Genomic DNA, 26,002 nt, shown 5'->3' on the forward strand with positions numbered 1-26,002 from the left:
TATAAAAAAAAATATATAAGTAAAACCTCAAAACCTACTGAGTCTTTCTGGGGAAGGTTAGTTGTTAAGGCTCTGGGTTGCTGATCTCAATAGCCAAGGGTTCAAGTCCCACTATTATCAAGTCGACAGTTTTGGGCCCCTGAGCAAGGCCCTTAACCTCCCTATGCTCCAAAGGCACTGCATCATGTCTGACCTCAGCTTAGACATAGCAGTAATCATGCAGTATAAACTCACTTTCTCAAGTGAATTATATACATTTGTCATTCATGCTTAAAATAGCGATCAATGAAAAATCAAACCAGTATAGTATTAGGTCACGTTACACATATCACTTCATAGGTTGCATTGCTGATATGACTTGAATGCTGTATATTCCCTTACAAAAAAGACTTAATTAAAGAGAAAAGCCAAACATTTGATAAAATATTAATGATGTGAGCAAAGCCTACAAATCCTTCTTCTTGAGCAAAGTTAGTGTTTTACAGGTCTGGGTCACTGATTAAAAAGTCAGGGGTTCAAGCCCCATTGTCATCAAGCTGCCACTGTTGGGCCCCTGGGCAAGGCCCTCAACTCCCTAACAGTGCTGGAATATGCAAAGAAATAATTTCACTGTGCTGTATTGCATATGTGACAAATAAAATGCTTCTTTCTTCTTGCTAATGCTCGCAATGGATTTTTGTGGCGTAAAGAATCTCCGAAATGTCAAATAACCAAAATATATTGTGCTTTGACACTAGTATGAGTTCTAGTTATATAACTTTAAAGTTTAAGTTTCTACTCCTTTATCTTCCCTGTGTTGAAACAACACTATATAGAAAGTATAAAGTGTAAAACAAATAGTATGAGACGCTGGCTCTCAGACATTTCATACACATATTTGGAGGTTGAGGATTGAAGAATGTGTTTGTTTTTTTCCCTTTTTCACTAACATCTACTTATTGTAAATGACATTCCATAGATACTGATGTAACACTTTCAGAAATACTGTAAAAACAGAAAGCAGATCCTCTGTATTCACTACAAACCAGGATAAATGTATTTACTGAAGATGAATAAATGAGGGCCATAACACATTTCAGTACTTCACTCTTGGATCATGTGTTTAGTCCCAAACGTTCTATATTGTTTATCCTATACAGGGTCACAGGAACCTGAAGCTTGTCCCAAAGACAATAAGACAATAAGATCAGTGCACAATTTATGTTTTGGCCTGTGGAAGGACACTCGAATCAGGAGAACATGTGAACTCGGCACATAGAGGGTAAAGGCAGGATTCAAATTCTCAACCCTGAAGGCAAACATGGTAACTAAGCCACGGTGCCCTTCTAAAATAGTGAATGTAAGTAACTGTTTGGTCGTTAGTCTGCTCAAATCATGACACTACACCCTTTAGTGAATCACAAATGTAGCCTAATGTCATTCTAACACTATGACCCAGGAATTTAGAACTTGGACTTGGAATACTGGACTCGACTTAAATAGAACATAATACAATTGTGACTTGTGAAGATGTGAGAATGAGATGAGGCTTGACCCAGACATGCAGGTAAATGTATTTATGTATTGAGGAGTATATCCTGTAAGACTATTTCAGCAGTATAACTGTGATTATCATTAAGGTTCCCTGGTGGTCTAGTGGTTAGGATGCGGCGCTCTCACCCCTGCGGCCCGGGTTCGATCCCCGGTCAGGGAACCAACCCCAGCCATTAGGGTTGCACAAGCCTTAGTGCCGGTCCCAAGCCCGGATAAATGGGGAGGGTTGTGTTAGGAAGGGCATCCAGCGTAAAAACGTGCCAAATCAAACATGCGGATGGTCCGCTGTGGCGACCCCTAATGGGAGGGATATTTAAAAGGCCACACAACAGAGCTTAAATCTCTTATTGTAGGCGTCTTGAACTACTTGCCATCCAAATAACAAGGCTTCAGATCCAAAAAGACAATGAATAATTCTTGTAATGGTGGACAATTGAACTCGCACACATCTTCCCTCCTGATGTTTAAAACAGAAAGAGTTTGCAATACAATGACATTCTTTGGGGATACTTAAGAAGATTTCATTAAAAGGACGTTTTGCCTTCTCTTCAAAACATGTGCTACCTGAAAACGTGAGCTGTATAATGTCACTACGGTGCTTTGTTAACATTCAAAGCGAATCCACTAAAAGCACTTTGTCAACATTGTTGCCTTTTGGACGTCTTCTGTGTTTTGCAAGTCAGCTCGAGGCACAGCAGCCTGACACTGGCATTTTAAAGGCCTACACGTTAGGCTTAAACACCACTTTGTTAAACAAGGTGAAAATCTGGCATGGCATGGTGTCCTTGGATAAATAGCCCCTGGTCTCGAACTACTAACCCTGTTAGACTATTTGACCTTTGGGGGGGCTGAGGGAAAGCCTGTAGTTTTTCTCAGCATGCTACAATTAAATAATTCTTGGGAGAATGCCAGTGGAAATCATTAGCTTATTATGGATTTACTTGGGATAAATGGTGCTTTGTCGAAGTGTCCTTGAATGACCTCCAACTCAAGTCGGAATGCGTAAGGGTTTCGAAAGCCTTTACTGTAACGGATGAGTCCTGAATATAAAACAATCGATGGGTTAATCAGTTATTCCAGTATAATGTTCAAAGTTTGTGGACAGGAACATAAACAGACCTTTGTGTAAAGCGGAAAAAAACACCACCCACGGTTGGCTTTCAAACAACCTATTTAGAAATTGCTGTCACAGCACTGATTTAATGAATCCTACGGAATGTTGGAAAGACCAGACGAGCACGGTTTTAATGAAGGACACCTGAGCATAACTTGTGGCCTGCGTTCTGGCCCAAGCCCGCGGCTTTGGCGACGCTCCAGGTGACTGCGGAACTGGAGGCTGTTTGACCCTGCGCTGTCACTCACTCTGGGAAAGAGCAGAGGAGAAAAGAGGGAGGTGGAAGAGGGAGGGAAGAGGGAGGTGGAAGAGAAAGAGCAGAAAGACAGCGGCTCCTCTTTCACCAGGCATGAGAGACGAGAGTTTAATTGGCCATCGATCCATCAGGCCGACCGTCCTTTGGCTCCCGTACCCGCTTTAACGATTGGCGATGACGTCAGCCTAAAACACACACATACACACACACACACACACACACACACACACATTTTCTTAACTCACCCTTCTCAGTCTAAATGTAATCTTTAGACCAGGATTCTCAAAGTGGTGTCTGGGGACTTTAAAAGAAATTGGGAGGGGGAAAATCCCAGTCAATCATTGTGTATGTGCTTTTAGGAACACACCATTCTTCATTTGCTGTTCTAATAACCTCCAGTCTTTTGAGATGTTCCAAAAGATGTGTATTTGGAGTGTGCTTGTGAAGATTTGTGCTCATTCAAGGTTGTTAGTAAGAGGTTTGGGGTGCAGTCAGTGTTCCAATTCATCCCACTTCCACTCCAAATCATGTAAAACGCATATCTTCGTGGAGTTGGTTTTGTCATGCTGGGACAAGTTTATGTCTGCTAGTTCATAAAGGTTTATTTTATTTGAAGACATCCTACACAATTGTGTGCCTTCAATGTTGGGAAAGAACCTTAAATGCCTGGAGAAAGCAGGAATCCCAATACTCTTGTTCATATAGTGCAGTTATTAGTCTGGGCAACCACGTTTAACAAAATGGGTTTAATCCAAACTAAAAACTAGCTCATTCACAAATCAATCAAATGACAGATGTTTTGTGTGTCAAAATATCATGTTCCTACATGTCTTACTCAAAACGTTTAATTATGCCCATAAAATGTGGTGTGTGCTGAGAGGGTCTGGAAAACGTCGTCTTCTTTCGGCTTCTCCAATTAGGGGGCGCCACAGCGGATCATCCGTCTCCATGGGGGTCTGGGTCTGGAAAATGTTTTCTGAAATACCCCCAAAAATATATCAAGATAACCAAAGATAAACCAAGGCCTATTACTAGCTTGGCAGTGAAAAGGTTAGGATTAGGAAGTGTATTAAATGGCAGTGTCATTGAACAATGATTGAGAAGACCCATGTCTGGCAAACTGGCATGAAAACACACACTTAATGAGTTCACAAGCCGCATACGTTCATTCTATTCTGCCCTGTTGTGCAGTTTGTATTTATGCTGGACAACGTGTGCCCTAATTACATTTTTGTTTCTTTTCCAAAGGCGTTTTGGAGAAAACCGAGTCCACTTCATTCACGTTCATTGCACATGCAACTTCCTGCGTTACAGATATATTACTGACGTGCTGCAGAATATCGGCTCCAAACTAAATACGATCTTTTTTCATTTATTCTATTTTGAGTAATCACCAGGCACAGCGGTCACTGACAGCCTGCATGAATCTTTCGTCTGGGCAAGACAGAAATCCTGCCCTGTGATTTATTCCAGCCTCTGAGCACTGTAAAAAACAAAATTTCCCTCTAAGGAGACACAAATTAAGGGATTGGTTTAATATTCAAGAGTGACTCACTTTCCAGAAACTGGCACATACGCAAGAAAAGAAACCACTCAAGTTTCGAATGCATTTTCTTTTCTTTTCTTTATTAGGATTAACAGGACAATCACAAAGTTACCAAATGAAGAGCACACACTGAAGCTGAGGGCTCAAGCCCCCACAGGACCCTCATCATCTCTCAGAGAGGTGCAGAACATGTGAAGAACATCTTTTCAGGAAAGTGTGTAGTGTCGTTTGGACCACTGCGGCTTAAAATTTCGCGGTTGGAGAATAAACTCGGGCGCTTTCTGGACCGAGGTGAAGTGGTCAAATCTCAAAAAGCCATTTTTATTAAAAATAGTGTATTTTTTCGTGGGACAGACTGATAGGACAGAGCGAGAAAAAAATCTTTCCCTTGAAATAAGACTTTTGATTCAGATCCAGAGAAATCCAATAGCCTGTTATTTTCTCTTTCAAAACTGCACTTAAACAATTTGCACCATAAAAATTAGGAAAAGGGATATGGGGAGATACATATCAGTGCACTGGAGGAATCCTACTGGCCTGTCGTAAACATCTGGTAAATAAACTGGTAAACACCCTGGCACACTAGAGGGAAGAAGATTCCTGAGAGATGTTGGGGGGCCTCTGCTTCCAGAGGCTCGTTCTCACTCTCTCTCTCACACACGCGCACACACACACACACACACACACACACACACACACACACACCCACCCCCCCGGTCTGGATCGAACCCCCTCTGCTGACACGAAGCTGAAGCATCAGCCTGGCAGGTCACTTCTTACCCCTTTATGGTGTAAAAGAGTTGGTATACACAGATACACAGCTGGATTTATTCTAGCAATAGTACTTTTTAAGTTCATAATTTTCTCATTTCTGAGAATTTTGGTCACACAGATTAAAAGTGAAACATCAGAGACCGAAGCAGACAACATTTCCTCATTATTATCCATATGAAAAACTATATCTGAGGCAAAGTACTGACGGAGAGGAATATGAAACAGGATAAGTGATAAGTTGGGGCAAGAGTATTGATGAATACAATAAAAACACTGCTTACAAAACATGGACAACAGCTAACTAATACACTTGGGGATTAGGATTTAATAACAAAAAAAATAAAATAAAAAAAAATAAAAAAGAGAGAGAGGCATAAACTGATGAATAAAAATAAAAGAAAGGAAGGCAAACAGTTTAGCTGACTACACCAGAGTGGAAAGTACAACCACACAAGCGGAAAATGATCTAGTGAGAAAGAGAAAAATGAAGCGCTGATGAGGCCTGAGAACAGAAGCACAGGTTCACTGCTTATCGCTAAACAGAGAGAATGAGCTGAAACCCTCCTTAATCGGTTGGTGAGGGGTCTGGAATGCTTAAAAAGAGGAAGAATGGGTGGGCCTGGTGGAAAGGAGGCCTCGTCTTAGAGCAGGTAAATATGCATAATTAAGCAAAATGCATCTTCCATATAATCAAAGATATCTAAACTTAACCTTGAACCTTTTTCTGTTTTCTCCACAAGACATTATTTGTGATTTTTTATTATTTTTTTTGTCGTCAGTGTGAACACAGGAAAAGGGAAACAGGAGGGGAAGGGAGGGAAAGAGATGAAGAGAAGCCTCTTCCACACCTCCTTCAGTGAGACTCGTTTCTCCTTGACTGCCCCCCCGCCTCTCTCTCGCTGCCTGTCTGAGCCGGAGGGGCCGCCGTTAGCAGCGGGTCTCGTAGATGCCACTGCGGCCGATGTAGCGAACCCATTTGATCACGTCGTGATCGCTGTAATTCAGCTTCGGCTCGAAAACCTTTAAGTAGCGCACCTTGAGTCCGGACGGGGCGAACGGCACCTGAGCGAGAGCAACCAGAGGACATCATTAGAACTGCCACAAATATAGGGAAAATGTACTAACAAGTACAAGCAGCAGTGATGTTCAGATTTTTCTCATGGTGCACGTGTATAGATGTTGATACATTGTTGACTGCTGGAACCGTTGGCTATCAATAAAAATCCACACCAAAAAATTTTCTGGCTTGGGGTCAGCTTTCATTACGAGAGCGGCCTCTAGAGGCGATTCACTGACACCACGTGCTGTTTGTTTTTACACGCAGGACTGCTCGCTGCACGAAGAGCGCCATGTTATATTTATTATTGATCATTTATCAATTATAAAAATTATAATACTTAATATATTAATATTTATTTAATTTAGAACATTTTCATAATTTAGAAGTTTTTTGTAATAAAGTTTAGTACTATTTAACATGGAGTAGTGTTTGTGTTTTTTTTTTTTATTTAGTATCCATTTAAACATTTTTGATTAATCAGTTATTGGCAAGAACAATCCAACCTAGCTATCGGTAAAATCAGGCCAACCACTACACGCGTGTATAATGTGTAAAATCTTACATGAATCGTTTCCTTCATTGGTCAATTTACATAATTATTTAAAGGCCTTGCAATATTATACTAACATGATTAGGCACTTCCAAATATTCTACGTGCTGTTTCACAATAAATTGCTGATCAGGAAGAAAAGAATAAAAGTCTTAAAGAACATCCTCATGAAACCTTGTTAACATGTACACAATCATTTCGCAGTTTATTTATTTTTTTAAGTTTTTGCCTAGCAACCAAAGAAAACGAGATTAAAATGTTTTTCAAATCTTTTTGAAAAGACCCTCCAAGTCAGAGATCATGGATTGGAAAAGCTTGCTTAGGTTTGTGTCTGTTTTGAAAGCGCTAAAAATAAGATAGGACCTAAATCTTGCCTCCTCTTCCACAGGCACTCAAACGGCTTTACTGCAACAACGCCTACTGATCTAATAGCTAAACTGTTCTATGCTAAATGATTCTATGCTTTAAAAAAAAAAAAAAAAAAAAAAAAAAAACACTACAGAAAACCTTTGGCAAAAAGGTTGCACAACCTGAGAACTTTAACCGACCTCAAAATTCATGGAGATGGGTGGACGAGCCCACTTTTTCTTGTCATTGGTGGGCAGCAGCTCAATCTCAGCACTGATCTGTGACTCCTTCATACCAGCCATCCTCTTGATCCTACACACCACACACACCACACACACCACACACACCACACACACCACACACACCACACACACCACACACACCACACACCACACACCACACACACACACACACACACACACACACACACACACACACACACAATCCAAACCTTGTGTTTATTTAGATGTGTACAGGCAGTGAGAAGGCTGCAGGTGCAACTTACTTCCACACGATGGCGTTTTCACTAGCCTTGTACTTGGCTTTTCCCTTCATGCAGATCACCTGCACGCCGCTAGTGTTGAGCGGGGTGGGAATGCGCACCTGAGGACGCAAAAATATAATAACCATATGATATGGTAACTGTTTACCATTAAACACCTTGTATATTAATTAATTTCTCTCACTAATTGCTCTGACCCAGACGTCTAGACATCACAGTATGGCCTCTTGTCAAACTTGCTCAAATCCTTACGCTTGCCCATTTTTCCTGCTTCTAGCACATCGACGTTTAGAACAAAAAGGTAATTTGCTGCCCAAATAAATCCCACCCACTAACAGGTGCCACGATTAAGAGATCATTAGTGTCATTCACGTCACACACCAAAGTTATAATGTCAATGTCATGCCTGATTGGTGTATATTAATAATAACAACAGTTGATCATAACACACAGTCTGGGCAAAAAACCCCACAAACATTAAAATCATTGATTGTTAAGTAGCACTAATGCACATTTTAAAACAAACCATTTTTAAATATATTTTTATATTTCTAGCATCTGACTAACAAGATTTGGTATACACAAAAAACAGAAGGTATGATAGATGCAACAGTGTAACACAATTGAACAGATGATCACCTCGATCTTTTGAGCCAGCAGTGACGGTTTAAAGTTGGACTTGATGACCACCTTCACCTCCAGCTTGGTGCGTCCCACTTCTCTTACCAGAGGAATGACGCGGAACGGCAGGATGATGTCCTTAGTGGTGCGATACCTACAGCACACGTACATACAGAAGACCACTTAGAAAAGTGAACACGATGACTTATGGTGTGTGTACTTGAAACATTATTGCAGACAAACCTCATGAGCTCATACTCTCCATCCGGTGGGATAAAGCTGATGCTGCGCTCGGAGTCAAACTTGCTGAGTCGCACACACTGGTGGAAGGTGCAGTCGTCGATGGCTATAGACTGCTTCCCGCTACTGCAGGGCATACACAGGAGACACAGACATTACTGCATCTCAGAACATACTGCTTAAGGCAAGGAGTGTATAGTGTGTGTATTGGGAAGAAAACTTGGAAGAATCCAATGATCTTTCAAACTCTAGCTAGAGTTTAGATAGGACCGAAAAAAATAAACAATTATTTAAGATGCACAACATTTATAGACAGGGTATATAGCCTGTATCCCCCCCCCTCTAGGCACTATTTGACAAAATTATGCACCCAGATGAGTGGAACAAATCCACACAAAATGCCCATGACTTCTAGAACTGAATGTTCAGAGGTGTGTGTGAATGTGTGATTGGTCAGATGTCCACATTCTTTTGCCCACAAATTGTATTTAGTTGTTTAAAAAAAATACCAAAATGAACATGTGTGTGTGGGTGTGTGTGTGTGTGTCAAAGAGAGAGAATACATGGAAATCGAAGTGCTTTCCACCCCAATGCACAATGACTGTTACATCATTTGAGCATGCCACAACAATACAGCAACACAACACACACACTGAAGCGACTGGCTTTGTTATCTAATTGATGCACTAAAACAATTAAACAGCTGCATATGGCAACTGGCCCAGATGCGGTCTTCATGCAATATCGACTTTATGCATACAGCATGCGTTTTACATTATGCAGCAAAAAAAAAAAAAAAAAAAATTTTTTACTTAATTCTACTTAATCCTATGTGCAGATAGTTTCACAAAAGTGCAAGACAGATGTTCAGTTTGTCCACATATTAATACCCAAATAAAGATTCTCACTAAATCAGAACTTCATTTCAGAAAGTAGCACAAATACCTGTACTGCCTGAAATTAATAGAAATCTACATTTTCACAATAAACAAACTGTGGCATTTTAAAGAAATGCATGCGCTTCTACGTGTTGAAATACGATCTGGCGTTTAGCAACGCTTTTGCTGTGCATTCATTGTTCTATATTAAGCCTGTCAAAACAAACAAACAAACGAATGGTGACATCACGCTCACTTTCTCCTGATGGTTAACTGAACATTTTTGAGAATTTGTAAGCATTTATGAAAAAAATGAGCAGAGACTTGATGGTATGACACAAACACGTGAGCTTTTTAAAAACTAATACAGGAGAAATTGTGTTCATATGGATGACTGGGTGAGGAGTGAGAGTTACACTACCTTCCTCCCAACTCACTGCAGTCCAGCAGAGAAAAGAAAGAAATAAACAACAAAAACATGCAAATTACAAAAAAAATAAACCAATGTGTAAAAAAAAAAAAAAAAAGAAACCCTCACTTACAGGAAAAACATAAGACATTACAGTGTTTATCATTAAACAAAGACAAATGTATGCTTGTTTGAGTCAAAATGTCTGAGTGCTTTAAAATAATTAAAAACATAATACTATTAACCATTATATACGTATATCATATACGTGACAAGCCCACCATATAGACAAAGGTTTGTGGACACCTGACCATGAGATTCGTTTGTGCCTATTGGACGTCCCATTCCACATTTAATTCCCTAGTTGCAGTAATAACCTCCACTCTTCTGGGAAGATGTTCTACTAGATTTTGGAGTGAGCTTGTAGAGATTTGTGCTCATTCAACCATAAGGGTGTTAGTAAAGTCAGGTACTGATGTAGGGTGAGGAGGCCTGGGGTACAGTCAGCATTCTAATTCATCCCAGAGGTGTTCAAGAAGTTTGTGATCTTCCACTCCATCCCATATAAACCATACCTTCATGGAGCTTATTTTGTGCACAGAAACATTGTCACACAAATAGTTTTGGGTCTCCTAGTTCAAGTGAAGGGAAAATGTCATGCTACCGCAACCATAAACATCATACACACTGCATGCCTTCAGCTTTGTGGTAACAGTTTGGTGAAGAAACACACTTGGCTGAAAAAGGTGTCAGGTGTCTCAATAGTTTTGTCCATATAGTGTATCTAGACTTTCTAAAGAGACTGTTCAACCTTTCGTTACAATTATGAGAAATGATCTGGTGGCCCGTTTCAAAAACCAAAACAAGCAAGTAGCCCCACACTTATTTAAATCGCTTTCTAATTATCATCATTAATATAATTGGTAAAAATACCAGATTTCACAATTTATTGCTAATCTGTTTGGTCCAAAACCTTTCTCCCTAAGAAAAGGCTGTTTTTTTTTGTTTGTTTGTTTTTTTGGTCATTTTCGATCATAGTCAATCGTGAATCATGTTTAACTTTCTGCCCCTTGGGGGTACTTTTCATATGTTCAGGGTTTCACAACAATAAATCAGAAGAGAGCGGTGCCCAACTGGTAGGATTTACAAATCTCAGTTTTACTTCCAAGATAAAACCAAAATCTAAATTCATGGGCTAGTGAACTTAAAAAAAAGGACTGAAAGACTCAACCCCCACCCGGATTCTGAGGTTGTTACAGCATTCCTACACAAAATGTGTAAACAATGGCAGGTCTGATAAATAAACGTAATCGGTGATAAAACTCACTTGATATTACTGTCTCATTTTGCACAAGCCTAGACTCAGACATTAGGACGGAGCTGTAGGTTATATGTATATTTTAATGTACATTTTGTCTATAATGATTTCTTTGTCAATAAGTAAAGAAGTTTAAAACAATCTGGATGAGCGCCTCACCTCTTGCCTGCATCGTCAGTGGTGCCCCCTTTGCCCTGCTTGTCGATGACAATTTTGTCATTCATGCCAAACTTGCACTCGGGCATTCCACTCAGGTAGCTTTTCATAACCACACGGCCCGAGACATGGGCGCTCAGCACCTGGCCTACACACACACGCATGCACAAATTACTAGGCATGCAAAGGGAACACAGTGTACAATATGCAATAATATCCAATGCCTCAAACATAGCATACACCCGGAGTGCTAGTTCAGGAATAGAATTGATTGTGACCTTGTGGCGACATGAGCAGGTTTACACTTTCCAGAACATCCAGGAAGAGCTCGTTGCGACGGTACTTGATGCCCTCACGCCTCCATCCAATCTGCCCAGTTACTTGACTGGTGATCTGAGACTGCTCTTCTTTAGTCTGGAGGCAAATAGAGAAGTCAAATCCACTGTGTGACTGATAATTCAGATAAAACATTTTTAGAGTGTTAGACAGAGAAACCAACACCATCACAGGTGTGCTTACATGATGCTGAAGGGCAGGTTGTCAGATCAGGCGATGGAGAAAGGAGAGGTAAATAAGGGAGAAAAAAAAAAGGAAGATAAAATAATTTTTTGTCTTTTTTTTGTCTGAAATTGCAGTGACTTTTTAAATAGATGTCTATAACACAAGAAGAAAAACAGCAAAACATCAAATTTCAATATAGCCCACTTAATATGGGCCGTGACCATTTGGTTACTAATAACAATGTAGTAATAAATCTATTTCAGTGAATAAAAACAGCAAAAACAGCAAAAAAAAAAAAAAAAAAAAAAAAAACTGCTGGCACTAACTTGGCTCTTGATACCCTGTTGAGTGATGAAGGTCTTCAGTGCTCCAGTCTCAGAGTTTTGTGGGTAACCAAAGTCCAGGATCTCTACAGTAGGAGGAAAGAACCAAGTAGACAGCACCAATTCACCATAAGAACAAAGACAAACATAATCTATAGAATTAGGATTTCTTCAGTTCTTCTCATACACCCAAATAAGTGCTTGATGTCTTTGTACCTTAATGCAATGTTCAGGAATGAAGGTTGCTAAAATACTTAATAAAATGTATTCATCTCTTTCATTTACTTCATCCTCAGTTTTATCATCTTTCCTGCTCTTTGTGACCTTTTTTTTCTGCAAGTTTATTACATAACCCTGCCAAATACCTGCTGAATGGTTGTACACAACAGGAACGAGAACATTGTGTTAACCAGGTCAGTAACTCTATATGGAAATCTCATCTCAATTACTTGGGTAATGCCCTTGCAGTATCCCAGAAGGTAGAAAGAAGCTGCTCTGCCTGCGCAGTATTTTCTTTAGGTTTTGATTTTCTTATATACAAGTCATAAAAATCAAAACCTAAAAAAACCACAGCACAACAGAAACTCCGGCTGCTGCTCATGGAAATGTTTAAACACCTGTGTGAACACCTATCGAGCAGTAAAGGGAACAGGCAAAAAGAGTGTCAGCAGTGGCAACCCACAATAATTAGAAAACAAATGGGCATATATTACACAATGAGACATGAAAATAGGTTGTAATACAAGTGGATAGTTCTGTTGTCTTATATCAGGGTCATAGAAATGTAACACATTAGTCAAGGAAAAAACACTCAAGAATTATGGGGACACTATCATCAAAGTAAAACAAATTAGCTTCAGGGACATCAATCTGTCCAATCTGTCTTTGAGTGTAATGTTGATTCATTAATTCACTAAAAGGTAAGAAGGTAGAGCACTGGTGAAGGAGAAAAGAACGGGGTAAGAAAGTAGAGCACTGGTAAAAACTAGGGTGAAAAAAAGAAGGAAGTCAGTTTACCATCTAACAACTCATAGATCAACACAAAGTTGTTTTTGATGTTCTCCTCGCTGATCTTCCCGAAGTAGGCGGTCATGACGTCGCACATCTTGTAGAGAAACTCGAAAACCATGGCGGCGTTGACATTCTGCTTGGTGACGGCAGCCAGCCAGATGTTGGAGCGCTTGACGTGGAAGAAGCTGGTGCGTGCAATGTTGGTGACGGGCGAGCGGACCTGCTGCCGTGCGTGGATCACGTTGACTCGGAACGCATCCACCGCATTTCTCCTGCGGCAAACCAAAATATTCTGTCATGATATTGTAATAAAAAGCATGCAGCAAAATCCCAGCCTGAGCACAGAGCAATGAAACTGACGAATGGTGAGGAGTTTCAAGAATATATTGCTTTTGGAAAAAAACTCTAATCCTTTGTAGTACTTAAGTTGTAGTACCTTCATATTTAAAAGAAACTGTCAATTTTAAACATAATGCTATTATTGGCACGCCGCATTCACAGAGTCCGAGTCACAGTATCCAAGGCAGGTGTACACCAACACGTTTCTGTAACGCACATGAAGCCAGTCTTTGCATCTTTCTAAACTGCAGCTTATACAATATCGGAGCAATTATAAAAAACAAACAAACAAACCCCAATCTGTCCAATTTTATGTTCAATTTATAGCCTTTTTTTAAATCCCAGACAGTGAAGCCAATTATGCTGTCCTAACGCATAGTTTGCATGAGGGGGAAACTGAAAGCCTAAAAGGATCAATATTGTTCCTCCACATTATGCCTGGAAAATTCCTGTAATTCTATAAAGCACAAGTTAACAATTCAATTACATTTTAACAGTATAAATCACAAAATCACACAAAACCATTTGTATGATTTCACAGCATTATGAATACTTAAGAAGCATAGTGTTCAAACATGATCAAGCTGTCCAAATTATTTTTTTAAGTCTCATTTGTGTTTAAAAAAAAAGAAAAGAAATTTGTACAAAAAAAATTTAGCTAGGATATTATTACACCTCGTGTGGTCCATGTGAAAGTTTAAAGCTATATTTGAACCTTTAAAAAGAGCAATAAACTTTCAATCGTCAAAATGTTTTCCAGAGCTAGCAATGCTGAGGGGTTGGGAACTAATTGTGGTTTGTAGAGAAAATGACACTTTACAGTAGGAAACACAGTATTATTTATTTAAATGCATTTGGCTGATGCCATGCTCCCAGAGATGTAAACAGCTGGGCAGTTAAGGGTTAAGAACCTGCTCAAGAGTCCAGCAGTGGCAGTTTTCCATTCACAAGTCCAACATCGTAACCACTAAGCTACCACTCCACAATGCTTTTTTTTGGGTGTGTGTGTGTGTGTGTGGGGGGGGGGGGGAATAGACAACGACGCCCTTTTCCAGCGCAACCTCGTTTATACAGCTGAGCTGTGACTAAAGGTCTTGCTCAAGAGCAGCTGAATTTGCCAGTGCTGGGATTGAAACTCCAATGTCTTAAGCGCAGCTTCCATTCACGGCGTTTATACTTGCACGTTTTGTGCTACATATTTTTTCCGTCAGACATTTATTCATCAGACTCGTGTTCACGCCACACTAATTGATTGCACAGACTTCACTGAACATCATCGAGTCCCCAACTCCCAGATGTTTCATTCAGTTTTGAGGACTGTCTTGATATTTGATGCAACCCAGTGACTAAATATATTCCACAGAACATTTTTCCCCAACTTTCACTAAACTTCATAATTTAAGTTTTTTTTTATTTATTTATTTATTTTGTTTTTTAATACAGCGAATGAAGCAGTTCTTCACAAAAACAGCAGCCCAGGTGTAGAACAGATGTGAAACATGATATGGATGAAAATCACACTTTCATTTCTGCAACAGAAGAGACTCTGCCACTCCACTGAAGACCAGACTGCTTGTGTAATCGACAAATTATTGATGTTCATCTTCAAATTAAACAAATCATTACAACACAATTACTTCATACCCTCAAATATTTCTCAATGATTCACCGAACTGCGTGTCATTTTGAATTTACCATAATGTCGATTATATACACTTAAATTCCTTAAATGTTGAACTCACTAAAGAAATCCCAAGTTATCCTAAAATCTATCCTTCTCTTTTTATTACTGGCTGTCGCACATAACCATCACCCTTTTCCTCCTCCTCCTCCTCCTCCTCTGTTCTGCCTTGAGAGAAAAAAAAATTGATCCATTAACACTCCACCTTCCCCTGTATTAAGTAGAGGTTTTCAACTGTTACACACGGTCTACAGTGCACCATTAAATACTCAGTACTCAACACAATCTGCGACGGCCAAAAGCGATTTACAGAGCTACTGTAGCCATAGCAACCCTGCATTCTTTTCTTTTTTAAATTTCATATTTAAACCTTAATTCTGAGTGGTACAGGAATGATACCTGGGACTCTCTCTGATGCAAAATGAATTAGAGCTTTTACCAAAACAAACATCTTTTAAGCCTCTTTCAATATGAGTGGTGGAAGTGTGTTTATGTAGGTCTTTAAAAGTGTTTACTCGGGGGACATTTTGAACCCTGCAGGTCTTCAGGCTTTCAGACAAAGAGTTATCAGGAGTGTTGAATAGATACACAGAAGCATAAGTGAGCCATCTCTCTCTCTCTCACCCACTAATATTTTATATTAAAGGGTAGAAATATTGGTTAATAGCCCATAATATATGTACTACGATAGTCATGCTGAGAGACACAGAACCAAACCTTTAAATCATAGAAAGGGTAAATTCAAGTTTATAAACATTTTATCGTGACCGGGTGTGGAACTTTCAGGTATAATAAGCTGACTTTGAAAGGTCTTAGAGAAGAGCTCATCAGATACTGAATAAGACACAACCTTTAACTCGACACTGTGTTTTGAAGATCCTTAGAAACACTATGATTAGCAGCCTGTCCACTGCATTGATGAACATTAATATGCATTAATGAACAATAGAGCAGAAAAAGAAAAATGTGCCCATTATCCAGGTCATATCTTTAGATAAAGCACAAGACCAGAACAATCTTGCATCTCTCATATATAGACCAGACAGATCTATAACGCGTGAAATACAGCATTCGAAATTAATGCTTTACGGTAAACCAGCTCAGATCATGTGACTAAAGGTGTTCTTACAGCCCACAGTGTTTAACAATATACAAATAAACCAATAGAACCGTGAGCAAAAAAAATCTGAATATGCAAACAGAGGTTGCTATTGGACCAGATTAGATTTGATGTGTCTAATCCGATTCACGCATGCTGTTCATAGGCTTTGCTGTATGTGAGTCACATGATGCACAAATAACAGAATCGCATCTATAAACCATATGTTATTGAGATGAGAAGCTCTGAGGATCGGACTGTGTCCGAACCTAAAATATGAGAAGTGTCCGTAAAAAAAAGATTGACAAATAGAAAGTAATGTGACACGTGATAACCGAACAGAAATGTCTTCATATAGCGGAGCTTAAACCAAAAAGTCCATCATCTTCCTGTTTACGTCATCGCCTCCTCATTAATAAATTAAGGAGCGTGCGGATGGGCGCTCACCCGATGTCGTCGCGGTAGACGCGCGAGATCAGCACCTCGCCCTTGTGGTTGTAGATGAAAAGTCCTCCAATCATGGTGGAGTGTGTGTGCTCGTGCTCTCTCTCTCTCTCTCAATTTTCACATTCCATGGTGAGAAATCTAAAAGGAAACAAAATTAAATGACAAAATCGTGACCAAACAAACAAACAAACAGAGGAGCATGAATAAGTGAGCTGCACTGTGATGCAGTTGTTTACTCTGCATGCTTATTTGTATAAATGGAATATTCAGGGCTCTGAAGTAAAACGCTCTAGAGACTGTGTACTTGTGTAATGCAAATACTGAAGGAAGATATGGCACATTAATCAATTTTTATTCCAATCTTTCCTTCACAATACAAGATGAGCTTTATTTAATTTTTTTCCTCATGCGTTTTGTTTAAACAGCTTTTAGAGAAACAGTTCCGTTAGCCGAAAACGTTCCTCGAGGTAGATAATGTGCTGCAAATAGAGTTCTGTATTTTTTAAGGGTTGATAGATGATTGTCTGCACCGGGAAGGAAGTATCCCAGACAATAAAACTGTCTGTACAAAATACGACAGAAATGTTAATACCGTTTTTGCTAAGATCACCAGCACAAGCCTGTGCAGGTGGATACAAATGCTAGAAATGTATTTGGGGTGCGGTGGGGAGGTGAAGGTGGAATTTATAACGTCGCAGTTATGAACGTAGTATATGTTTCATAACAGCATAATCGTTTGGATCTATTGACAAGGAGCAAACGTAAACCTTAACATGAGAAGGATCTATAACAATATAAAAAAAAGGTCGACAAATATCAGGCATCACACATTTTCACATCAATTATTCCTCAAATCTTTAAAGATGCATTCATTTCCATGTACATTTGTGAAAAATAAAGAAATAAAAGTTTGCTGAAGGCTCATCACTGGTCAGGAGAACAACAATAAAAAAAATGCCAAATGGACTAAAATCCCAGCAAATGGTATTTATAAGGTTTTGAAACGGAAACAAATATATGACGGATTGCCAAATAGCAGCAAGCAAGCTGTACGGGGGGGGGGGGGATATGACGTCATAACCTGGTGAAATAGGCGGAGCTAAAAGTCTTGCACATAATTCCAGTGAACAAACACAATAAATTATGTTTTTCAGTTTTGACATTTAAATTTCTATCATTTGAAAGACGAGGCGTTACAGATTTACACCAATCCTGGTAAAAAAAAAAGTCAATAATTGTGACGAAGATTCATTTTTGCACTCACATAAAGACGGCTGGGGAAAAAAATAAATAATAACAATACAGGATTCCATTGAGAGCTCTTAAACCAGAAGTTATAATACACTTTAAATTGTAAAACGGAGAGGAAAGACAACACACCTGACCGAAAAGTGTACAAAAACGAATAAATCCTGAAGTCTGAAATGTTGTTAACATCCTGATGCAGCATTGCACTGTATTCAATTCTGCTACATTCCCTCCCTGACCTTGAACAGCTCTTAGTGAAATATATATATTATATATGTATAAAATAAGTGTCCTATTCTAATTGGAAATGATTTTGAATGTATTTTACACAGAATTTAGTCAAATTTGTCCCCCTTTTTGGCAAATACATCTACACACGTCACAATCAGAAACATAATCACAAGCCCATCACATTATTAAACAAAATGAGTTTCAGGTTAAGGTCAAATCATACATAAGGACACACAAGACATTGTTACTTACATTGATCGAGATTCAGCGATAAAATGTTTAATATACAAGGCATTTGACCTTGTTGAATAGAAAATAAGGATATTTACAAATGAAGGAGAAGAAAAATCTCTCATCACAGAACCGCAGCATCCAATATGTCTGCCGCTCACACCGGCCTTTCAAAGGCTCGATCCCCAATATACATGTAGTGCCCTAGATAGTGTGCGGAAACGAACTATTTAGCAATATATGTAGTGCATTCGTGTTCGAAAATGCACTATTTCGGACACGGCCCTCTTTATATCTCAATATATCTATATAAAATATTCATGCACTCCGACCGTACAACAATTGAATTAATTCCTATTATATAACCAAACCAGGAATAAAAAAATGTAAAAGAAATAAAATAAAATTGCTAAAATATCTGTCGAGACCGGGAAAAAAATCTGACCACTGCAGGGCGACTAGCTAGCTCTCTAACGCCATCACGATTAACGTTTATTTAAAAAAATAACGCTTTAGCTCTTAGATTTTAATAAAAAATAAAGGAATATAAATAATTATTTATTGGTTTGTGCCACTCCATGTTCAAAACCATCAAATCAAGCTGGCCAGTATTACACCTTTATAGACTAGCTAACGATATTAGCGGCAGCTCAACTCGGGTCAATTCAACTGCATTTCTGTCACGACACGACGGTCTTTTAAATCATTATAAAATCACAAAAAAATTGGTAAAACCTACCTGGTGACTGGATGACTGCCAGAGAAGCGAGCCCGAGACCCGTAGCTACCAAGCCGTGTTATTAAAAGAGCTCGGCTCGGGAACACTACTGCGGTCACTGATCAGTCATTCTATTCAAGATGGCCGACCGCTCCCTCCTTCCCAACAGGGGTGTCTTTTTATTTTTTTAACACACCCGTATTCTCGGGCAAGTACCATACTAATCAACGATTGGCTGAAAGGGCACGCGTACAAGCCGTCATGTTTCGATTGGAGGAGCAGGATAATAAATATCCAATCACAGAGTATGAGGTGGGATCAAGTCGGAATATAGATTGAAGGAAAACGCCTTTTGTCAGCTGACTGGAGCATGACGTCACGTCCAAGCCTGTGGGAACCCAAAAAAACCTCATGGAGTCATATTTGTCTAATGTTATAAATCTATAAAGAATAAAATATATCAAGTATAAAATTATTTTTGTTTGCAGCGTGTCTATTTATAGGGTTATTTAAAAAGGAATTAAAAACAAGCAATAAAGTGTAGCTGGCCTGAACAACAAATTGTCCTTTTTACAATTGAGTATAATGGTTGGTGATAAGAAAATAGTTGTAAATATGTATATTATAATTAATTATATAGTTATCCTAATTATCCTAATATATTTGTTCAATCATCTTCAGTAACCACTTTACCATAGTCTGGGTTGGGATACATGGTTACAACGCTGGAAAACTCACCTTCTGTTTTAGGAAGGAGAAAGGAAACCAGAGAACCCTGAAGAAACCCATGCATAACATGCAAAACTCCCCACAAATAAAAAACTGGGAAATGTGTGTATATATTATATATCGTCCATATATTACATTACAATACGTACCTACATTTTGGACAGAAAAAAATAAATTCACCAAACACTCAATATAGGCAATAAAACTATGTTTATAAATAAAAACAATTTGTTTTGGCATAAAACAGTGTACAGCGATTATTAAAATTGAACCATTTGATACTAAACAGCATCCGTTTCTAATCATTAAAACCTGTAATAAATGTATTTTGGAGGGAAAAAAAAAAGTTTACAGGAATACAAAGAATCATTAGACTGTAAAAATACAGGATGCTAATGTTATCGATAAAACACCAAGACATTTATGGGATGCACTGTTGATGGAAGAGTAAGAAAGAGAAGGACATAGAAGGGGACAGTTTGCTGTACAGTGTGCGGTTCAGTCAGTTAATGGAAAAAAAAAAAACCGTAACAAATAATTTCTGGTAAATTATAGTCAGATTATTATTCAAATTCTTTCAAATATTTTAAATAAAACAAAGTGCACAAAGTAGTCTGCATTTTTAAATAAGGATCACGTGTGTGTGTGCTTTCCGTAGTCTTTTCTGTTGTATAAACTATTGTGTATATTCAGTTAGACACAATAACAGCGAGTGGTTTCTCTTTTGTGGATAAAATCCTTCTGAATAAGCAAACTTTAAACGTTTGATTTACTTCAATCAGGAGTTTAGGTTTAAATTATTTCCATAATCAGGATAAAAAGTGAGTGAGAGAATGAACAAAGGATTATTCTGGATCCAAAATGATCTCTCTGGCAACCAAATAAATGTAGAAGTGCAGTCTGAATACCATTTTAGGTAACAACCCATAAAATACGTGGTTATTCTAATACATTGGCTCAGTCTCGGTCGAAACGCTTGCTATGGACACCAGTCTTTGTGATGTAGGTCCAATGTACATACAATATCTAAAATATACATAGTCTCCTAATGCTATTTGTCCATTATTATTACTGTCCAATAAACATGGTGTAGTGTAATAGTGTAATCAATCTCATACAGATATTACAGAAATTACAGTACAGTTGTGAGAGTAAAACATTGGATCGATTAATGTATTAATACATGGACGTTTCCAATTTTTGGACGTGGACTACGAAGTCAAAACTGCATTAACAAATAATTGGTACACAAGTACCAATGGTACACAAGGGCATGGCTTTCCTACATACAGTATGGGTTACCTCAGACATATTCTAATACAGTAAACACCTTACACCCCCCAACCCCAACCATAGTCTCGGCTGGATCTATGCACCTAGCACCCTAGAGACCCCAGTGTAATGAAAACAATCCCCCCCCCCCTTTCCCACTCTTCATATGATTACTGACAGAAAATGTACAAAAAGACAAGTAGAATATAAAAGCGTTGTCTATAGATTCTTGTGATAGGATCTTTTGTGATTTGAATTGTTATGAAATTATTTCACTTCAATAAAAACAAAAGTCACAGAGAGAGGTGCTAACTCCATTTTCCCTCTCCCTGGTCTCTTTTTTTGTAGTCTTTGACTTTTGTAGTCGGTTCTTGACAAGGTCAGTCGCCACTGTCTTGTTCATGAGGGATAAACAATTATAAGGAACTACCTTATATGCAATAAACACACATTCTTTTGTATAACCTTATTACAGCTTTGTATAACCTTATTATCGCTTTTTGTATCTGAGTAAAGCTGCTTTGAGACGATGTCCTTTGTGAAAAGTGCTATGCAAATGAAATAAAAATGAATTGAGTCAGAAAACTGCAAAAGAAAACAGAAATGTAGAATGTAAAAAAAACAACAACAACAACAACAACAAAAAAAACACCACACAGAACGTATTCACGCCACTCCAAGCTTATCCGTCTATCCTTCCCAGGACACAGTGAAAACAAGCTCCATCCACACCAGTCTTCTTCACTGAAGAAAGTACAAGCCACAGGACAAAGGAGGGACAATACAATGGAACACTCTGTACCCCTTCGATTCACCACTTGAAGGGTAACTAGGACATTTTCCAGAAATCTCTCTATCTGCAGAAAGGTCACGTGTATATTAGTCTCCAGAAGTGCATCACATGACGTCGACGAAGAACTCACTGGGGTTGCCCATGGCCATGCGAAAGGACTGGCGAGACGCCGTGAGTTCAGGAGGCACCGAGGCCAGGTCTCGGCCTTGTGGAGAACCCGGGACGGCAGCCGCAGGAAGTCCGTACGATGAGTTCTGACCTTGTGGGAGAGCGCTGTGGGTACTGTGGATGCTGTGCTCGCTAGGTGGGACTGTTGAACGCTCACTAGGCGCTTTCTCTCTTTTCTCAGTCTCGCTACCACTGCCGCCTGACTTTGTCTCCAACCCACCAGCCTTATTAGCGCTGCGGTTTGAACCGCTGCTGCGACTCCCTGTAAAAGAAAACAAAAAGAGGAGATAAACACAAAAGAAGTTAGCCCATTTCTGGACGCAGTCAGTGAAGCTCAGACAGAAGTCTTGACCGGGACCATACACAGTTCACCCTGACAGCATTGCTTTCTGCACTGTCTGAATATTTATGACAAATTCTCCCTAAAGCAGCTGACATATCTTGCATAGAACCAAAAAATGAAAACAGGCTGTACTCTCTGTTTGGTCAATCACAGTGACATTAGCCAATCATGGCTAATAAGCTCATGTATGCAGAAGTGGAGAGTAGCACTTCCCTGTTCTAAAGCATGGGCAGCAGCTCTAATAACCGTGTTAGCTCACTTGTGTCTTGGGGGAAGCCCCTGCTAGACTACTACGAGAGCTGGTTGTTGTCTTTAATAAGATTTTGCGACATTATTATTAATAATAATTATATAATATTTCTCGGACACAAAATTTGAATAAACCTTGGTTGTTAAGCATAACTAGGGCGTTAGATGGGAAGAAAAAAATTTAATATTTTTATTAGTTTAACACCTGGCACATTAATGCATAATTCAAAAATTGTGATCCGACACACGAAGGTACAGTGAGGAAAATAAGTATTTGAACACCCTGCTATTTTGCAAGTTCTCCCACTTAGAAATCATGGAGTGGTCTGAAATTGTCATGGTAGATGCATGTCCACTGTGAGAGACATAATCGAAAAAAAAAAATACAGAAATCACAAAGTATGATTTTAAAACTATTTATTTGTATGATACAGCTGCAAATAAGTATTTGAACACCTGTCTATCATCTAGAATTCTGACCCTCAAAGACCTGTTAGTCTGCCTTTAAAATGTCCACCTCCACTACATTTATTATCCTAAATTAGATGCACCTGTTTGAGGTTGTTAGCTGCATAAAGACACCTGTCCACCCCATACAATCAGTAAGAATCAAACTACTAACATGGCCAAGACCAAAGAGCTGTCCAAAGACACTAGAGACAAAATTGTACACCTCCACAAGGCTGGAAAGGGCTACGGGGAAATTGCCAAGCAGCTTGGTGAAAAAAGGTCCACTGTTGGAGCAATCATTAGAAAATGGAAGAAGCTAAACATGACTGTCAATCTCCCTCGGACTGGGGCTCCATGCAAGATCTCACCTCGTGGGGTCTCAATGATCCTAAGGAAGGTGAAAAATCAGCCCAGAACTACACGGGAGGAGCTGGTCAATGACCTGAAAAGAGCTGGGACCACCGTTTCCAAGGTTACTGTTGGTAATACACTAAGACGTCATGGTTTGAAATCATGCATGGCACGGAAGGTTCCCCTGCTTAAACCAGCACATGTCCAGGCTCGTCTTAAGTTTGCCAATGACCATTTGGATGATCCAGAGGAGTCATGGGAGAAAGTCATGTGGTCAGTTGAGACCAAAATATAACTTTTGGGTCATAGTTCCACTAAATGTGTTTGGAGGAAGAAGAATGATGAGTACCATCCCAAGAACACCATCCCTACTGTGAAGCATGGGGGTGGTAGCATCATGCTTTGGGGGTGTTTTTCTGCACATGGGGCAGGGCGACTGCACTGTATTAAGGAGAGGATGACCGGGGCCATGTATTGTGAGATTTTGGGGAACAACCTCCTTCCCTCAGTTAGAGCATTGAAGATGGGTCGAGGCTGGGTGTTTCAACATGACAATGACTCGAAGCACACAGCCAGGATAACCAAGGAGTGGCTCTGTAAGAAGCATATCAAGGTTCAGGCGTGGCCTAGCCAGTCTCCAGACCTAAACCCAGTAGAGAATCTTTGGAGGGAGCTCAAACTCTCTGTGTGGAGGAGTGGGCCAAAATCCCTCCTGCAGTGTGTGCAAACCTGGTGAAAAACTACAGGAAACGTTTGACCTCTGTAACTGCAAACAAAGGCTACTGTACCAAATATTAACATTGACTTTCTCAGGTGTTCAAATACTTATTTGCAGCTGTATCATACAAATAAATAGTTACAAAATCATATATTGTGATTTCTGAATTTTTTTTTTTAGATTATGTCTCTTACAGTGGGCATGCACCTACGATGACAATTTCAGACCCCTCCATGATTTCTAAGTGGGAGAACTTGCAAAATAGCAGGGTGTTCAAATACTTATTTTCCTCACTGTATACTACAGTGAACTTGGGGATGATGGAACATGAAAAACCTCATAGAGATACCCACAGAAATCCTCATCATCATAACATTAGCAATTACACTTATAAAATGAATTACATTCAATATTCAATTGAATTCAGTTCATCTTCAGTTTTTTTTGTAGAAGACTTAACAAAGGACATTGTCCCAATGCAACTTTACAGAGATAACTACATTTATGAAGCTGAAATATACAAGTTTAGTGTCTTTTAGTTGGTATCAAAAAGACTAATGGTGCTAACTGGTGCAATTCTGACCTCGTACATTACCACGTCATTTCATCATGGACAGCAAGTTAGAACAAAGTGAAAAACGTGAAATCCGGCGTGAAACGAGCCACAGAGACGTTTGACATAAAATATGTTTGACATACGGTGACGCTGCACCCTCCCTACTCGGCAGATTTGGCTCCTGCAGACTTCACCCTCTTCCCCAACATTAAGATTTAGCTCGTTTTGACACCATTGTGGAGATCCAGCGTGAATCACAGAAGTTGCTTGACACTTTTCGAAAAGAAGACTTCCAGGACACATTCCAGATGTGGCAGGAACGCTAGGAGCGCTTTATTGCTGTACGAGGAAACTATTTTGAAGGTGATGGTGTGTAAATGTAGATAAATAAAGTACTTTCTTGTAAACAGAGCGAGTCTCTAAACTTTTTGATACCACCTCGTATAAGACTGGTCCTTATAATTTTATCCCTAATGAGTGAGCCAGTGACGACTATGGGAGGAAAAAAACTTTCTGAGATGGTATGAGAAAGAAATCTTGAGAGGTGGATCCCCTCCTCATCTGAAGATCACCGAATGCCCATTATTTATATTTCCACTATTGTTGAGGTGTAGGATTCAGTGATGGCCACTTAAATATAGAACTATTAATTCAACCTGCCTTCAACTTTGTATTTGTATCTCTGTTTATTAACCTTACTATAGCAAGTTTTTGCATTTTTCATCTAGATTGCTGCAATTTTGAACAAAATACGAGTAGTTTTGTTCCTTATTAGAATATATTAAAATTTATTATTTGATATCTCTGAGATTACAAATTAAATGGCCATTTTTATGAAAAAGCATAGCCAAGATTATAACCACACCATCTGAAAAGGTGTTATTTAGTCTCACCTTCACTATGTGGGCTGCCAGCGCTGCCTCCTCCTCCTCCTGCTCCTGCTCCTGCAGAGCTGTAGGCTTGATCTTGCACTGGGTGGGGGCTGTAAGGTTGAGGAAGGGGGTACTGATAAGGGAACGCAAAGGGCCACGGAGCAGCTCCTGGGTGGGGCAGGGGGGCAAGAGTGTCCTGATCAGATGCGCTAGAGCCATCATGATCGTGCAAGGAGAGATTAGCCATATCTGAAAGACAGAGAGAGAAAGAGAAAGAGAGAGAGAGAGAGAGAGAGAGAGAGAGAGAGAGAGAGAAATAGAGAATGATAAAATCATACTGAATCACACAAGAGCCGTGAAAAAAGGG

The 26,002-nt window shown here is 39.3% G+C and overlaps 2 protein-coding genes across 4 annotated transcripts in view; both read right to left on the reverse strand.

Annotated features, from left to right (window-relative positions):
- Window positions 1-4,511: 4,511 nt before the first annotated feature.
- ap2m1b (adaptor related protein complex 2 subunit mu 1b) lies at window positions 4,512-19,312 on the reverse strand. Its single transcript, XM_083553070.1, is given in 13 exon segments — window positions 4,512-6,285; window positions 7,382-7,493; window positions 7,687-7,784; window positions 8,323-8,458; window positions 8,548-8,670; window positions 9,844-9,858; window positions 11,309-11,453; window positions 11,584-11,719; window positions 12,129-12,132; window positions 12,134-12,215; window positions 13,147-13,412; window positions 16,707-16,844; window positions 19,156-19,312. Coding segments are annotated over 12 exon segments (1,326 nt in total). The 5' UTR covers window positions 16,781-16,844; window positions 19,156-19,312; the 3' UTR covers window positions 4,512-6,150.
- Window positions 19,313-20,056: 744 nt separating this feature from the next.
- dvl3b (dishevelled segment polarity protein 3b) overlaps window positions 20,057-26,002 on the reverse strand; it is a 57,471-nt gene continuing 51,525 nt past the window's right edge. For all 3 annotated transcript variants that reach the window (XM_083552973.1, XM_083552974.1, XM_083552975.1), the window contains 2 exons: window positions 25,657-25,884; window positions 20,057-22,358 (listed from right to left, as the gene is read on the reverse strand). In XM_083552973.1, coding sequence (XP_083409099.1) covers window positions 22,033-22,358; window positions 25,657-25,884 — 554 coding nt within the window. In that variant the 3' untranslated portion in view covers window positions 20,057-22,032. The remainder of the gene's footprint in view (window positions 22,359-25,656; window positions 25,885-26,002) is intronic.

Source organism: Silurus aristotelis (assembly GCF_946808225.1).
Source record: "Silurus aristotelis genome assembly, chromosome: 10".
Classification (NCBI taxonomy): Eukaryota; Metazoa; Chordata; class Actinopteri; order Siluriformes; family Siluridae; genus Silurus; species Silurus aristotelis.